General features: G+C 42.2%; 1 protein-coding gene across 3 annotated transcripts in view; it reads left to right on the forward strand.

Moving 5' to 3' along the window:
- The window catches only part of LOC129750658 (myotubularin-related protein 13), a 63,733-nt gene extending 51,413 nt beyond the window's left edge, over positions 1–12,320 (forward strand). For all 3 annotated transcript variants that reach the window (XM_055745663.1, XM_055745662.1, XM_055745664.1), the window contains exons 3-9: positions 2,564–2,652; positions 2,745–7,978; positions 8,039–8,194; positions 8,260–8,478; positions 8,543–8,667; positions 8,733–8,821; positions 11,796–12,320. In XM_055745663.1, coding sequence (XP_055601638.1) covers positions 2,564–2,652; positions 2,745–7,978; positions 8,039–8,194; positions 8,260–8,478; positions 8,543–8,667; positions 8,733–8,821; positions 11,796–11,888 — 6,005 coding nt within the window. In that variant the 3' untranslated portion in view covers positions 11,889–12,320. The remainder of the gene's footprint in view (positions 1–2,563; positions 2,653–2,744; positions 7,979–8,038; positions 8,195–8,259; positions 8,479–8,542; positions 8,668–8,732; positions 8,822–11,795) is intronic.
- Positions 12,321–17,703: the final 5,383 nt, after the last annotated feature.

Consider the following 17,703-nt stretch of genomic DNA (forward strand, 5'->3'; position numbering starts at 1 on the left):
TTGATGTTTTGGATTTCAATTATTTTTTTTTCATCCGACCTGTGCATCTGAATTTAAATATGAGTTTCGAATGAAGATCTGGTTCCAAGTTTTCAGATTTGGATCGCCATTTCAAAGCATGGCTATACCTGAATTTCGCATAAGAATTAAATTCAAGAATTTCGAATCTCAAAACGAAACAAATACTCGGGATGGTTTCTAATATTTTTTCCTAAATTCTGAAAATTATTATTTAAATTCTGAAAATGCTTATGCTATTCTCAAATTCATGGATCAAATTTTTATGAAATGCAAAACATTACTTGAACCAGGATCCAAAACTTTGTATATCTTTTCAAAATTTCCAATGATTATCGAATTACAAATTAAAAGTCTTAAACAGAATTCAAAATATAAATTACAATTATGATTTCGACATTTTTCCGGAATGAATTTAATCTTATTTTAAGTTTAATATAAAGAATTGAGTTTCAAACAACAAGCGAGAAAATTTTGAAAAAGTGTTGCAGAATTCTGAACTTGAATTTTGAGGTTGTTGCATCAGTTCTAAGTCAAGTTTGTTACTCTTGAATAAGCTCACTCAATAATTAAAATTCTATTGAGAATTAAAAATTAAGTGTAGAGTAAAAAACCTCGCTTGCTTTTCCTGGACCCTCATATGGGAGGGTTTAAACCCCCAAAACGCCCCTCATTTCTACGGCCATCCCTCATTAGCATTCCAGTTTTACCCGGGGCTTGCCCAGATTAAAAATAAAATTGGGAAGTGCTAGGTCCTGTCTGATTGCCCGGATATCGAGGAAAAAGGCCCGGTTTTTTCCAGGATTATTCACAATTTTTACGAAATTTCAAATTTTCAGCTTGTTTTAGTGAAATAAATTCACATGCCTTTTTTTAATTTGTAATATAAGATTTGAACGTCGCTGATGTGCCTTCGTAAAAATCATTTTCTGTGTGTTCATTTTTCAGCTTATCTCTTGCCTTTTTATAGTAAATACGTAGATTTTTGCTGGATTTGTCCAGATATTAACCGGTTTTGAGATTTAAATATAGAAACCCAATGCCCGGATTTGCTTGGCCCGGATACGTACAGAAAAAATCTGGAAAGCCTACTCAATAAATAACGGGTTATTTAAATAAAGTGAACAGATACATGAAATCGAAATACAAAATTTCAAAACAAAGAATTAAGAATTACAAATTTCAAGTTTGACAGCTTTTCAAACTCAAATCAGCACTGAGAGTGAACGAAAATTTCAATTCTGAAAATATATTTAAAAATTTAATCACAGGCTAACTAGTTGTTGTCAATAACTTAATTGACATTTTCATCCCAAAGCAATTGTTGTAAACCTTTGAGTCTTTGAACATATATAAAATTTAATGAAGCGTAGAGCCAATATTTACCAAAAGCATACAAATTTTGAACAAAGTTTCAGTAACGGACATAATTTTATTTCTGTTTTCGATTAAAAGTTAATCACCGTTGATTGATTATTATCGATTTTTGTTTTGAAACTTTAAAAATATCCTTTAACTGATTTTGCCAGTTAAATGTACTGTTTCTATATTATTTTTCACGAATTTCCTATGAAGGCTACAAAATTTCATTATTAGTGATTTATACTGGTCAATCCACATTTTTCCAAAAATCTAAGCGTTAGCAAGCATTGATGAATAATATACAATGTAATAAAATTAAAATTTATTCAATTGGACGCACAATACTGAAAAATCACATGTGACATAACATGAGATTTTTAAATTTTCTAGATGCATTAAATTCTGAAGACACGTTCGCTTGACGTCATGAACTTTCAAAATTCCACCAGTTGTCAGGAGCACAATTTTTGAAGATTAAAAGTTTTGACAACATAAATTTTAGTAGAATATTTCCTCATTCTTCTTGAATTTGGAAAGAATTAGCTAAATCTGGGGAATGTCTTTAATAAGCTTGATAATAAAAAAAAATCCTTTACTTTATTCTTCTAAAAGCTTTTCTTTGCCGAAGAAATTATACTCTGCTTTTGTAAATACGTTGAAATCTTTCACGTTAACATCATGCAAAGTATTCATTTAAGCATCATATGCACTTAAAACTTTCTAGACTCGATACTTGCCAACGTATTAAAATTGTTATATAGTCAAACCATATTAGAAGAGTTGACGATCCAAAAGAAAATCCATGTGCTCAATGGTAATCAGAAACAGATTGAAAAGAAAAATCCAACAATTAGAAGAAAAAAACTCTAACGGGTTCAAAACTATTTTCGTAAAACTAATGTTCATTGATCATTCATATACTTTGTTTTTTTTTTTATTAAAAACAAACAATAATAAATCTTGAATGTGGCTCTTTAAAACTCTAAAATTTTGAAAATTTGAGGTTTTTGGCTCTACCGACTCAAAAGGTTGCCGAGCACTTAACAGAATCGAGAAAGTATAAAGGTTTATTCGATTTTCTTCGCAACGTCATGACCCAAATCGTTTATTTGCATCCACAGTTCCGAAATCAACCACCCCTCGTTCCAAAAACTAATTTGAGTTTTCCTCTTGATTCTTGCAGGAACCGGTCTCCGGAGTGTCACCGGCAAAATCCTGCAACGCTTCCCGGAAAAGGATTGGCCCGATTCTCCTTTGCAAGCAATTGAGATGGTAACTATCCCGGATTAAATTTTAGAGCTTTGTATGTATGAAACAATGAATAAAAAAACTAAATATATCTCCATCATCCTTGATCCTCTCAGTTTTGCCAACCACAGGGCTGGTCACTTTCGACCGTCCGCCAGGAGCCACAGTTCTTCGTGTCGGTTCTCACGGACATCGACGCCAACCGCCATTACTGTGCCTGTTTGTGTTTCAACGAGGCCATTGCCATCACCCCGAGCAAACCCATCGATGAGGAGGAAGAAGATGACAACCTTTCGTCGACGAGTAGGGCCCTGCTGGCTGCGGCCAACAGTGGACCACCCTCGATTACCCACCACAGCATCATGTATGCGCCCAAGTGCTTGGTCATCGTGTCCCGCATGGAGTACATCGAAACCTTCCGAAACTGCCTTGGGACGATATATACAGTTTACCTGGAAAGTTTGAAGTATCCGCTACATCATTTGATCGGCAGTATACTCGGATGTATACAGGTTCCACCACCGGGAGGTCCGCAGGTTCGTTTCTCGATCGGAGCAGGTGATAAACAGGTGCTGCAACCTCCCCTTTCTCACACACTTCCGGTAACGGGGTCCTGTGTAAGTTTGCTGTTCCATCAGTTGGGCATCAAAAACGTGATGCTCCTGTTCTGCGCTGTGATGACCGAACACAAAATCCTGTTCCACTCGACCAGTTACTCTCGCCTGACCGACAGTTGTCGCGCACTGACTGCTCTCATGTATCCATTCCGCTACAGTCATGTGTACATTCCGTTACTGCCAGCGCCGCTGGTGGAAGTATTATCAACACCGACTCCATTCATCATGGGTATCCACAGTGCGCTGCTGACGGAAGTGACCGAGGTGCTCGATGTCATCATTGCCGATCTCGATGGAGGCTCCATTCATATACCGGAATCGCTGGTTCCGCCGGTATCGAAGTTACCACGATCATTATGGGAATCCACAGAGTGTGCGCTACGGCTGGTTCTACATCCAGAGTTGGCCCTAGCTGATCTAGCATTTCCATCCAACAATAACGTGTTTGGATTTCGGGAAAAGAGAAACGACGAAATGTTGGACAAAGAGATTAGAGCTGTATTTATGAGATTATTCGCTCAATTGCTACAGGGTTATCGATCTTACCTGACCTTGATCAGGATCAACCCGAAGCCGATCATTCAATTCCACCGGGCTGGCTTCCTGGGTGCACGAGATTTGGTGGATTGTGATTTCCTCTCACGGGTCTTAGATAGCATGTTTTTCACCGGATTCGTCACGGAACGGGGTCCACCTTGGCGACCATGCGATGCATGGGATGAACTCTACAGTGCTATGAACGATTTGCTCAAACAAGAAGCACAAAATCCAAACCTCGTTCTAACGCACATCCAGGATCTGGCCAAACAGTTATTCACCAATGAAAATCCCTCACCTCAACCGTACCAGCAAAAGATTCTACGTCCCCCGGAAGGTGCCTATGCACGTATCCACCAACCTCCGATGCCATTGATCGATGTACAAGAAGTTCAGAAGGTGATCAACGATGGTATAGCTGCTAACGATCTGCCCACTCGACTGCAAACTTTGCGACCAACGTTTCGAATTGTTCCAATGGGACCATACCTTAAACCTGCACCCGAACTCAGGCCGGTCGTATATAACAGTGCTCGAAAGCTAGAAGTTTTGAAAAACTGCATCAATTGCATTTTCGACAATAAAATTACCGAAGCAAGGAAAAGTTTTCCCGCAGTTCTCCGAATTTTACAACAACGGGACGCTCGGCTCACACTCTGTAGGGAACTGGCCAAAATTGCACAAGGAAACAAACAGTTGGATCACCAGCAGTTTGATCTAGTTGTAAAACTGATGAACCGCGCTCTGCAGGACGATTCGTCAAAGGATGAGTTTGGAGTTGCGGCAGCCTTGCTGCCTCTGTCGACCACTTTCTGTCGGAAACTTTGCACCGGAGTTATCCAGTTTGCCTACACATGCATACAGGACCATCCGGTTTGGAGGAACCAACAGTTCTGGGAGGATGCATTCTACCATGACGTACAGAATTTCATCAAGGAACTGTACCTCCCGAGACACAGTGCCGAGAAACCATACAGCAGTTGGTCAACTGAAAACAACGGTTTGTCGCATTCTCTGTCACGGGACAAAATGGGCCCGGCACTGGTCTCACGAGCACAAGAACCAACTGCACTGGAAATTGCCGCAGATCAGATACGAAAATGGCCCACCACAGATGTGGAGAAACAGCAAGAACTGAGCAGTTCAGAAGAGAAGACCCTCTACAGTCAAGCCATTCATTACGCTAATCGAATGGTATTTCTGTTGATACCGCAGGACGTCAACAACAGTGGGAAGGTGCAAAAGTATGATTCCCACAATGACGACGATGCCAGTGTGTCGAATAGCGTGATCGAGTCGCACAGTCACAGCGATCATAGCGATGAGGGTTTCGAGGAGAATGATCCGGGTGAGATTGGATCGTCGGTTGCCAAAATGGTTTGCAAGTTTATTGATCGTGTTTGCAACGAAGGCAACGTTACAACGGAACATTTGCGCAATCTTCATCAAATGGTCCCCGTGGTGATCCAGATGCACATCGAAATGCTGGAAGCAGTAAACCGGGAGGCCAAGCGGATACCACCCATTCAGAAACCTAAACTGCAATATCCATCGCTGCTGACGGGCGAAGGGATGATTGGGGAACCGATGCGGGTGTATCTGTTGCCCGACGGTCGAGAAGACAAAGACGTGGGAATGTCGAATTTGCTTCCGGCCGAGGGAGCGCTTTTCCTCACCAACTACCGTATAGTGTTCAAAGGTTGGCCCTGCGATCCGTACTGCTGCGAGCAGAGTATCGTACGAGCTTTCCCCATATCATCGCTAACCAAAGAGAAACGACTGACGGTGATCTACCTGCAACATTTGGAACAGGTCCTGCAGGAAGGTATGCAGCTGAGGTCGTGTACCTTCCAGTTGATTAAGGTTGCCTTCGATGAAGAAGTGATGCAGGAATCGATCGAAACGTTTCGCAAAAATATCAATCGGTTTCGGCATCCAGAAGATGAGTTTGGTCACTTTGCGTTTGCGACTACTCATGGTATTAGTAATCCGACTCCGTTGAAGGTCAAAGAAAAGAATGCCACCTTGAAAGATTTTGCCAAAAAGACGTTGCTTCGGACGGCCAAGAAAGCTGGCTTTAAACAGAAAGGTGCGACAAAGCGGAAATATATTTTACCGGGGGCAGATTTTGAGGAAACCTACGGTACCGGAGGTGGAATCAACGAAAATCCAGAAGATGAAGATGGATCGGATGAAGGAACGGACACAATCCCAAGGGTGATAATCAAGGATGTGGAAAGGCTTAAGGAAAGAAGTTATGTGAAAGATTGGTTCAGAGTTGGGTTGGGTGATGTTCAAACCGGCTATCGCATTAGCTCGATCAACTGCAACTACAGCTTGTGTAGGACGTACCCCGCAATGTTGGTATGTCCGAAAGATGTCAGTGATGATGCGTTAAGAAATTTGTCACGATGTTACAAACACCATCGCATCCCGGTTGCTACTTGGAGGCATAAAAATGGGGCTACATTGTTAAGAGGGGCGGTACCATTGGCTAAGGGAGTTATGAGTATGCTCAAGGGTCACCCAGGAGCTACAAATACATCGGCTGACTCTGCAAGCTTCCAAGAACAAGATCGATATTTTGTGTCAGTAATCAAAACTACTCCTCACACACGAACTATCAGACATACGTGGGGACTTTCGGACTCGAATATTTCATTGGACTCTTTGGCTCTCACGGCCAACAGTTTGATGAACCGTACGGAAAACTCCACTTTGACACCGGACGCAGGCCGGCGGAACAATGTTGGTCTCTACTCCATGAACAACTCATCCTTTTCCAGCTTCGGGGCACTCAGATCAAATCCCAAGCAAAACAAATGGGGTTCTTTGAAGCCCGGAGGTCATACGAGTGCTACCACACTTCGCGATGTCAACAATTGGGACCAGTCTCAACAGTACAGTTTCCAACGTGTGCCATTATACTTCCTCGGTGAAAAATCGCAGTCTAAGTCAGCCAAACTATCGGAAATGTACGCCGAGTTCATCCCGGTGGATTATACCGACGTGCGGCACTCGCGAACCGCGTTCAAAAAGCTAATGAGGGCTTGTTTACCATCGTGTGTTAACACTGAGCCCGACCAGACATTCTCCAAGCTAGTGGAACAATCCGAATGGCTTCAACAGATCCGTGGACTGCTGCAACTATCGGGTGCCGTTGTCGATCTCATGGACCTACAAGAATCCAGTGTTACGCTTGCTCTCGAAGATGGCTGGGATGTTACCGCACAAATTTCGTCTCTTGCCCAGCTTTGCCTTGATCCTCATTATAGAACTATCGAAGGTTTTCGTGTTCTGATCGAAAAAGAATGGCTTGCTTTCGGTCATCGATTTGGCCATCGGAGTAACTTGAAACCCAACAGTAACTCCGGTTCTCCATTTGCGCCCACCTTTCTTCAATTCTTGGACGCAGTTCATCAAATTCAGTCACAATTCCCTCTGGCTTTCGAGTTCAACGAATTCTATCTACGCTTCCTGGCTTACCATCACGTGAGCTGCCGTTTCCGCACATTCCTATTCGATTGTGAACTGGAAAGGGTAGATTTTGGAATCACCGCCATCGATGACAAGCGAGGATCGCTCAATTCCCACCACAAACAAGTAGTGGAAACATTGACGGTTTCTGATGATGACAACATCTACCCGGGCGGAGTCGGAGGCGGTGGTGTTGGCCGCGGCAATCACGCTTCGAATACCCAAAAGTTTGGTCCATCGCTCTTCGATTACATCGAGCGACAGCACGCCAAGAATCCCATCTTCTACAACTTCATGTACACTCCCGATCCGGAACGACAAGTGTTACGACCGCAAAGTTCAGTTTCAGTGTTGGAAATTTGGTCCTACTTCTTGGATGAGGAGCTGGCCCAAGGACCACCCTACGATCCAGAACTGGTGGGCAATGATACGTTGGATGAGGACAGCGATTACGTTAGCAGCAGCGGAAGTCTGGCTAGCAAGCATCCCAGGCGGAAGGTCGTATCGGTCGGGTACGACAGCTTGAACATCTATGACGCGGATGCTTTCTCGCGGCTGCTGGAGGAGCTTAAGAACGCCGAAGCCGAGCGCGGGTTGTTGCCACAAAAATGGCGCCAAGTTTGGGATAAACTTGAACTGCCACACTCGGATTCGCTGACGCGACATGCCTCGTTCAGTTCGGCCCTGGTACGTTCCCATGGTCGTCTGCTGCACAAAAGGTTAGACTCCCTTTATGTATTTTCAATTGCTAGATTTTATTTTGTTTCACAAACTTCCAGATCTACACTGGAGATTATAATGCGTGGAAGGCAGGCAGGCTATCACCAGGAAAACTTCCTCCATCCTCATCGCTTCGAGAAGCACGCCTATTCGGCTCCCATTAACTGTAATCACTGTGGAAACGTGCTCTGGGGTCCACTGCTGAATGGGCTTCGGTAAGTTTTTTTTTTAGTTTTTAAACTTTAATCTGTATTCGAATTATTGTACGTTTTCTTTGTAGATGCGTCGATTGTGGCAACACCTACCACGAGAAGTGTGCCGAATCGGTACCGAAGAACTGCACCAAGTACAAAGCGGTCGAGGGTAACCAGCAAACGTTGGCCCGGAACCAGGGCGACAACAACAGCGTCTCGTCGAGCGTCAACACCACCAACACGGCCAGCCACCATTACTACGATCAGTTCAGCAGTAACGTGGCCGACGATCGAACTCATGAGGGGTGAGATTCTGCTACCCTTTTGAAAGCATTGCTTTTATTGATGAGTCGTTTTTTTTTTCAACAGTTACCTATACAAACGGGGAGCGATTCTGAAGAACTGGAAACAGCGATGGTTTGTGTTGGATTCCCACAAACACCAACTTCGGTATTACGATGCTATGGAAGATAGCAACTGTAAAGGATTCATCGGTATGTTGGTTTAGTCAAAAACTGTTGGAGCTGGATTGTAATATGGATTTTTTTATTCATTTTAGAATTGGCCGAGGTTCAGTCAGTGGCACAGGCACCGCCTCAGGCCGCTCCTGTCCCATCGAAAAAGATTGACGAGAGAGCATTCTTCGATGTGAGTATAACCTGTTTAATAAAGCATTGTTAACGCCATTTTTGTACATGGCATTCCGTAAGATAGGGTATGGTAGATCTTACTTTTTGAACTTAATGTTCTGCTTAGAAGAAGGTCCAAGTTCACCCTTTATATAAAGGTTAAAATTTATCCCCGCTCATACCTTACAAAGACTATCTTTTTTTTTAAATAGTTGATCACTCAAGTGATAAATCCTTTTTACGGTGGCAATCCAAGGCACGGCGAGCCACCGCGTTCCAGTTTGCTACTCTGGGTCCTTAGGTGCAATTAGTCGACTCTAGATACTATGTACTTCTGCGCCATAATGTCCACCTAGAGCCTCTGGTCATAATTCCCATCCGGACCTGCATAAAAGGCTGTACCCGAGATGGGAGGTCAAGTCCCCGCTTAAGCGCTCATCGGCTTACTCAATTCCAAGTCAAAACTCCAGCATATATACCCTGCCTCTTGTTATGATTCAATATTAAGGACCTCTCCTCCGACGACTCGAGGTCCGGCCTTTACTCGTAACTCAAGGCTCGCTTGGTTTGCACGACTTTCGTGCCTCTGTTCGAGACCACTGCAAGAGACCAATGACCTCTCCTCTAACGACTCTAGATCTAGGCTCCGCTTGGTTTGGCTCGAGGCACTCTCCTCTTTGCCTGTCCGTGTGCCGAATCAAGAGCAGCTTTTCCTGGACACGCGCCTGTCATAGCACACGTCCGGGGCTTTACGAAATTACTCGGATGATCCCCGACGAAGACGTCATCCTACACCGACTCGAGTGACTCACCCGCCGACGACGTGAAGTCACTCTACCCGAGAGTATTCCGCAGCGTAAATACCCCCTACGATTTCGACTGCGAAGAAGGTCAAGTCTTATCCCCACAGCTTCCGTCGTAGGGAACGCGTTCTACTCAGATACTCCGCGGCGGTGGAAATATCCTACACAACGTTCACGACGTACCTAACAGCTCGACATACGCAAAAGGTATGGTCTTATCTTTGTATGTTTTACTGTTAGGATCGAACGCACAATACTCGAATGCCCTTCGCCGAAAGGGCATTCTACACCGACTGTGGTCCGGTCTTTCTCCTCCCTTTTGGCTAGCAGCTTTGGGGCTGGCAACCCTAGGCTTTTTGCCCGTCCGAGTGCCGATTCAAGAGCAGCTTATCCTGGACACGCACCTGTTACAGCACACGTCCGGGGCTTTCCGAAACTCGGATGATTCCCGGCGAAGACGTCATCCCACACCGACTCGAGTAACTCATTCGACGACGGCGTGAAGTCACCCTACCCGAGAGTATTCCGCGGCGTGAATACTCTTCCCCCTACGAGTTCGACTGCTAAGAAAGTCGCAGCTTCCGTCGTAGGGAGCACGTTCTACTCAGATACTCCGCGGCGGTGGAGGTATCCTACACAACGTTCGCGACGTATCTATCAGCTCGGCATACGCAGAAGGTAGAGTCTTATCTTTGTATGTTTTATTGTTAGGATCGGACGCACAACATTCGAATGCCCCCTCGCCGAAAGGGCATTCTACTCCGATCGTGGTCCGGTCTTCCTCCTTCCTTTTGGCTAGCAGCTTTGGGGCTGGCAATCCTAGGCTTTCTGCCCTGAGTTTGAATTTCGGCCTTGGCTCCGACAGCAAGTATTTGGTTCTCATCTCAGATGCACACCTCGACACCTTTCTGAACCCGACACCTGAATTTTTGCCCCAGATCCTAACTATTATTTGATCTTATAATTTGGATGCCGTCTGGAGATTTGTCTCAAACTATTCGAGGATATTCCACGTATACAATGAGGAAGCTTTGGCTTCACATTGTCCAGTCTAAGGTTCCAAATGTTTCACCAAAGACATTTGAGTTTTCATCCGATTGCCGTCAAATTTTCAGGGATTGAAAAATAACTATTCAACTTCATTTTACTATTTTACTCGTATTTTATTTACAGTATATACGGAAATGCTCGCATCTTGGCCTTAACCCCGGCCATAAGATTCTGCACTACCTGTGAATCAACCGTTTTTTGCATGTGAACACATACTTTATTCAGTTCTTCGACTGTCTTCACTACCTTAGGTCGTTTAAGAAGGTGCTGCTCCATAATCGTCCAGTACTTCTCGGTGGGGCGGAACTACGGAGTGCTGGGAGGGGTGAACATTTTCGGCACGGAATTGACCTTATTGTCCGCATACCACTTCAGCACGTCCTTCGAGTAGAGGCATGAGGCCAAATCCGGCCAAAAGATTGTTGGGACGTTGTGGGCCTTCAAGAGAGGAAGCAGCCGCTTCTGGAGGCACTCTTTCATGTACACCTGTCACGAAAGGTGCACTCCGCTTCCCGCATGTGCAGATGGCTTGCCAAACCGGGATTTTTTTCGCAATTTTGGACATCTTCTGAGTGCGGACATGCCCCGGAATGCTGAACTTATCCTTGGCCGTGAAAAACAGGGATCTGTTTGAAGTCGGCCTTCACATATGTTTCGTCGTCCATTTTGAGGTACAACTTCCTGGTACGGGTTTTGAGGGATGTTCTGCTTCTTGTCGCGATTAAGGGCCTTTTGTACCTTGAACGTTCGAAGCCCAGACTAAGCCTTAGGTACAGCTTCTTAGCCACATCCCGAACGAAGGCGTTCGGGTTTCGGTTGAAGGTGATTGGCAACTACGCGTGTGTACTTATTCCTTCACTTCTGGGCTTCCGATCGGTGGTCAATCGTTCCTCGAACCGCTTAATCACTCATGACACCGTGGAATTCGCGATTCCCAACGTTTTAGCGATGGAACGATGCGAAAGATCCTTGTTCTCGTGATGAATACGCAAGATTTTATCACGCACGAGCTGTCCTTTCGACTCCATTGCCTTAGAGAATTTGTTTTACTTATTGTTTTTAATTAATAAAGCCGATCTCAAGCATTGTTTGGATTACCTTAATTAAACGCCTTATAACCTTTGCTTTTTTTTCTTTCAGCTGAAAACGAGTCGTCGTACATACAACTTCTACGCCGTAGACGCCAACAGCGCCCAGGAATGGATCGAGAAGATTCAAGCTTGTTTGCAGTAAATGTAGTCTGGCAAATTTCATCCCTCCTGGCCCGTTATCAGGATTTCTCCAAAGTAGAAGATCACATTGCCATTAGGACGGCAATAAGAGCGCCCCAAGGGACATACTCATTATAATGATTTATGGTATTAAGCATAACATAATACAGACACACCGGGGAAAGAACTCTCGTTTTTTGGGTAGCGAGGCAAAAAATCATATCAGTAACGTGCACATTTAAAAAAAGATAGTTAAAATTTTAAACGATTACAACAACTCTATTTGCTTGAAAAAAAAAAGAAGTTGCATTTTATACCCTCGAAGAAGCGTATTGGAAGACGATAGACAATGGTTCATTTGTGTCGAATAGAAATTATTTTTAGTGAAAAGATAAGATGAAGAAACGAAATGTGAGCGAATATTCACTGATAATACACATTGGCGGTAATGTCACTTGTTGTTGCCCGATTGCTCTAATTACAATTTTAGCTTTTGTTATACAGTTAAAAGAAAAAAATACACACAAATACTAAGTTAGTATTAATAGGAAGATGAGCAGAAAAAAAAGCAAATGTGTCATAGCGTATCAAAGCAAGGATTCTCGAAATATGGTTTAATGTTTTATTTGCATGTGTGCACAAAAGCACAACATGGTAAAATATTTGGACACCAAATAGTTTGTTCAACCTTTTGTATATCTCTTGCGATAATTTCATTACACAACGTTATCTTTCCCTTAAATTGGTAATGCATTTATGCTTTATTTAATTTAATACCTATTAAACAAAATCTTGAGCAAATCCTTTCAAAAAGGGTTGTCTATGATGTGAGTATCATTTGGTCGTTCGTTTTGTATAGTTCTGTGTATATCGTTGTATAAATTGTAATTACTGTTGTGTTATTTGAGGTAGACACTGAGAAAAGGGAGAGAAAGAGAGTTATTAAATTCGAATTCGATTCTAAGCAGAAGTAAAAAGCTCAAATATATATTGCTACCAGCAGTTTTCATATATTATAGCAGTAGTAGTAAACGGAATTAGTGAAGCTATTATATTTGTGTAAAGTATAGTAGTTTGGCTTAGTTAATAAACTCCCACAGCCCGTAAGCTTCGATTTCCTTCGTTGCATTTCCAGCTAACAAACTGTAATGTGATACAAAATACTTTCTGTTTTTTCCCGGAACATTTATTGTCATTTTTGCCATAGCTGAACTCAATGTGAATTCGGCTTGATATTTTGAATTAGCGGAAACCGTCTGATATTGCACACACTTTACAAACATACAAACAGAGCCAATTCGATCTCAAGCTTGTATTTACCAGTTATGCTATTACTATTGTTACTGCAGTAGCGTATTTCTTCTCAGGATGGTAAGCTGAGGTGAGGTGTGACCATTTCATTTCCCCCTAAGTCTTCCTTTCCTATGCGCTTCGATTGAAAAGCCGCAATGGCGTGTATATGTAGTTCTGTAACTTATGTCTTCCTTTACTTTGAACATTATTTAAATCGTATTTTTCCCCCTATGTATTTCTTCCAACGGTCAAGTCCTACACACCCATTTAAAGATTTCCCTTAAATCAGGTAACACTTTTTGTTGGCATCTCATTGTTGCATTTTGATCAGTTATAGCAGTAGCATGATAGAGAAAACCTTAAACGTCGAACCTACCCGAAATAGGAAATAACTGAATTGATATTAGTCATCAAGACCAATCATCTCAAAATACAGTTTTTTTGTTTAAATGCTTCGAATAGATCCCCCGCTTCGAATCTGTGTTCCCATTTTCCGACGAAACGGTGGCACGCGGAGTAGGGTCACCACGTGTTTGTATCCCACTATGTACAAATTTATAAGAAAAAAAAAGCATGAAACCAATATTCGGTACCATTCAGAGTTTGGAATGGAAATTAGTTGAAAGTGGCAAAATTCGACAGACGAGATCTGTTTATTGAGCTGAACAATATATTGATAAATGTGCATAGAATTGAATGTGTCTATAAGTAAATGATATGTAATTAGGTTAATGTAATGCTATTATATTATGACAAAATATACAAGTGGAAGAAAAGTATTCCATCAAAAAGTGTGTACTTTAATAATCCGAAAATATACCCCTTTTTTATATTTTGAAATAAGCAAAAACTTGCTAGACATTTTCTGTTAATCGTTAAATTGGTATCAAGCAAAGAAAATAAACTTTCCAATCGTTTTTCTAATATTATGCAAATATGCGAGTTCAACCCTGACCACACGATGTTTATAACGAACGCAGCCTTAACATGAAAAATCGACTACATATTTTCATATGTGATGAAAGAAATTAGAGAAACATGAACTATCAAAGAACGAAAGAACATAAGCCGTAAATATCATGAAAATTTCGAAAAAGATACAACGGCTCACCGACAGGACTTGAACCTGCAATCTCCGCTTCGGTACAACGGCGCGTTAGCCAATTCCACCACGGTGAACGTGATGGAACCGGCGAACACGAGCAATCGAGCTCTGCCGATCAACTAGTGATGCGCGAGCGCTCAAGAGCCGCTCATTTGAACCGGTTCTTCAAAAAGAACGAACGACCCGTGGCTCTTAAAAAAAGAGCCGCGGTTCAAAAATGAACCGTGACCCGCCGCTCAACACCGGTTGAAATATTCAACCGCTTCAATATGCAAGAGCGGAAAGTGGAGAGCCGTCCGTTCTTCGAATCAAACGAGTCACGGTTCGTTCGTTCTTTCCAAAAGAGCCGGTTCAAATAAACAGCTCTTGGTTGCTCTCCCATCACCAAACAAGCAACACAAACTGAAGAGCGGAGAACAGCAGAAATACGTTCGTTCGCTCTCCCGAACCAAAAGAACCGAGGTGGGTGGTGGGTGGTTAAAAAAGAGCTACAGGACGGCTCGAAAAAAAAAACTGAACAGAGCATCCGAGCCGAGCCGTTCATTTGATCAAATTGAACGGCTCTCCATACTCCGCTCTTGCCGTTCAGATTGTGAACCAGAGTTGAGCGAGTCGCGGTTCTTTTTTGAGCGGTTCTTTTTTGAGTCGTTCTTTTTCGAGCCGTTTTTCGACTCTTTTTTGAACCACCACCCAGCACGGTTCCTTTGGTTCGAGAGAACGCTCGAACAGCTTTCTGCTGTTCTTCGATCCTCAGTCTATGTTACCTGTGATTTGATGGGCGATGAACCAAAAGCTGCTAATTTGAAGCAAAAGCAGATCAACACACAAAAGAGGGATGCGCTGGATTGTTTGATTTTTCAGCCATATCTCGTAATCCGTATACGTATTCGTATACAAAATTAACAAAATTCAGATACTCTAAAAATGTGAGCCTATAATGTAATTTGAACTTTAATTTGGATAATGTGAGAAAGCTGCTAAAGTGTGCTAGAGATAAATGAACGAAAATTGAGGACTCCAGCGGACATGTTTCTTTGTAATTGAACATGTTTTTTTATAACATTAAACATTAATCCCGAGTTTATATTCGTAGTAGAAGTTTAATATGTAATGTTGCTTTGAATTTAGCACTTTTAAAAAAAAGTTATTTATAATTTTCATTAAAATGCTAGATATTTTAAAATATTAATTGCAATTTCGTAATATTTATTCAATGTTCAAAAATATTTATGGAGTGAGTATGTCCACGTGGACATGACTCATACTCCTATCCCCCTCTACATGGAAATTTGCAAACCACCCCCCTCCCCCTTCCCTTAGGTTGACCACGTGGTATGTGAACGGCTCCAGTGTTAGCTGCGTGACACGGTTCATTTTTGAGCCGTTCAAATGAACCGGCTCATTGAATTGAGCGAACGGCTCTGAGCCGCTCATTGAAATGAGCCGTTTTGCCCACCTCTACGATCAACTGCTGGACCTTCTATCGAAACACCATGTATATCCCGCATGTGATCTTTCTCTCTATTGATCTCTCTTGTTTCTCTAACCCCACCCATCGACTCGGGATTTTAGCCGAACGAGCACATGGTCGATTGCTTCGGGTTTGCCGCAACTTACGGTCAGATGAAGAAGCAATCAGTGCCGCTCAAGGTTCCGAGCCGTTGTACCGAAGCGGAGATTGCAGGTTCAAGTCCTGTCGGTGAGCCGTTGTATCTTTTTCGAAATTTTCATGATATTTACGGCTTATGTTCTTTCGTTCTTTGATAGTTCATGTTTCTCTAATTTCTTTCATCACATATGAAAATGTGATCATTTTCAGGTACAAAGATGTACCAAGCGATTTCATAACATCAGTATTGATTTCAACAGAGCAACACCTCCCTGTGTAACTGGTCTGCTCGGAACCTTGAGCGGCACTGATTGCTTCTTCATCTGACCGTAAGTTGCGGCAAACCCGAAGCAATCGACCATGTGCTCGTTCGGCTAAAATCCCGAGTCGATGGGTGGGGTTCAGCGTTGCCAACCTTCCAGATTTTTCTGGAATCTTCCAGATTTTTATGTGTCATCCAGAAATACAGACCTCATGTTGTCTGGTCCAGACTTTTCATAAATTATCCAGATTTGTCCAGAAGTTTCTATAAGCTCAACGTTTTAATTAAAAATACTATTGAAATCCAATAGCTCAACACTCAATTTACTGTGAATCAGAATACAGAAGTTATTTTGACAGCTAAATAGGTCTAAGCATTCGGTTGCTTAAGTTTTCGTAGACCAGACATTGATTATTTTCATGTAATGGGTATTGATTTGTAGACTACAGTATTGCGATCTGGTGACCAAAAAAAAAATGGTCGTCAACTATAAAGTTTGCCATCCAGACTTTTCCAGACATTTTTTTCAAAATCTTCCAGATATTTCTGAAAAACAGTTGGCATCCCTGGTGGGGTTAGAGAAACAAGAGAGATCAATAGAGGGAAAGATCACATGCGGGATATACATGGTGTTTCGATAGAAGGTCCAGCAGTTGATCGGCAGAGCTCGATTGCTCGTGTTCGCCGGTTCCATCACGTTCACCGTGGTGGAATTGGCTAACGCGCCGTTGTACCGAAGCGGAGATTGCAGGTTCAAGTCCTGTCGGTGAGCCGTTGTATCTTTTTCGAAATTTTCATGATATTTACGGCTTATGTTCTTTCGTTCTTTGATAGTTCATGTTTCTCTAATTTCTTTCATCACATATGAAAATGTGATCATTTTCAGGTACAAAGATGTACCAAGCGATTTCATAACATCAGTATTGATTTCGACTACCTACATATATTCAGACGCAGCCAGTTAAGTTTCGCTCAAGGCTGTGCGTGCGGCGCGCTTTTAAAATCCAAATTTTATTTCCTGGATGCGTATAAAAGCTGTTAATATGACAAATTACGTTAAAAAATTTTCAGTGAAAGTGTGAAGTTTTCTGTCTACTTGTATAAACTTAACAACAAGCTGAATTTTACCGTCAGTTGTTGATAATTCCGTAGTGCAAATCTGAGGTTGAGAAAGAAAGATTCTTCACGTTTCCGGTCTGCAGAGTCCTCTGGTCGCTGTCACTGGGAAGAAATTAATCGAAATGGTACGTTCCAAATATCAATTGTTATATACCTATATGAGGTCAGTGATGGAAATAAGGAAATAAGAATGACGAAAGAAAAATAAGTAATATCCAAATGAAATTAAAGTGAAGGAATCAGACCCATGTAACCCATGTAATTTTATTGTTAGGTATATTAATTTGACCAGATATTCGCCAGGCTAGACCTCAGATTTGAATATGAAATTATGAAAGTTGATATTATATTTTTTATTTAGAAACAATAAATGAGAGAATCTGCCGTTTAGCATCAAGTTGGTCGTTGAAATCCAAAAAATATGAATTTTATTCGATTTCCACTGTCAT

The sequence above is a fragment of the Uranotaenia lowii genome, chromosome 3 (genome assembly GCF_029784155.1).
Source record: "Uranotaenia lowii strain MFRU-FL chromosome 3, ASM2978415v1, whole genome shotgun sequence".
Taxonomy (NCBI): domain Eukaryota; kingdom Metazoa; phylum Arthropoda; class Insecta; order Diptera; family Culicidae; genus Uranotaenia; species Uranotaenia lowii.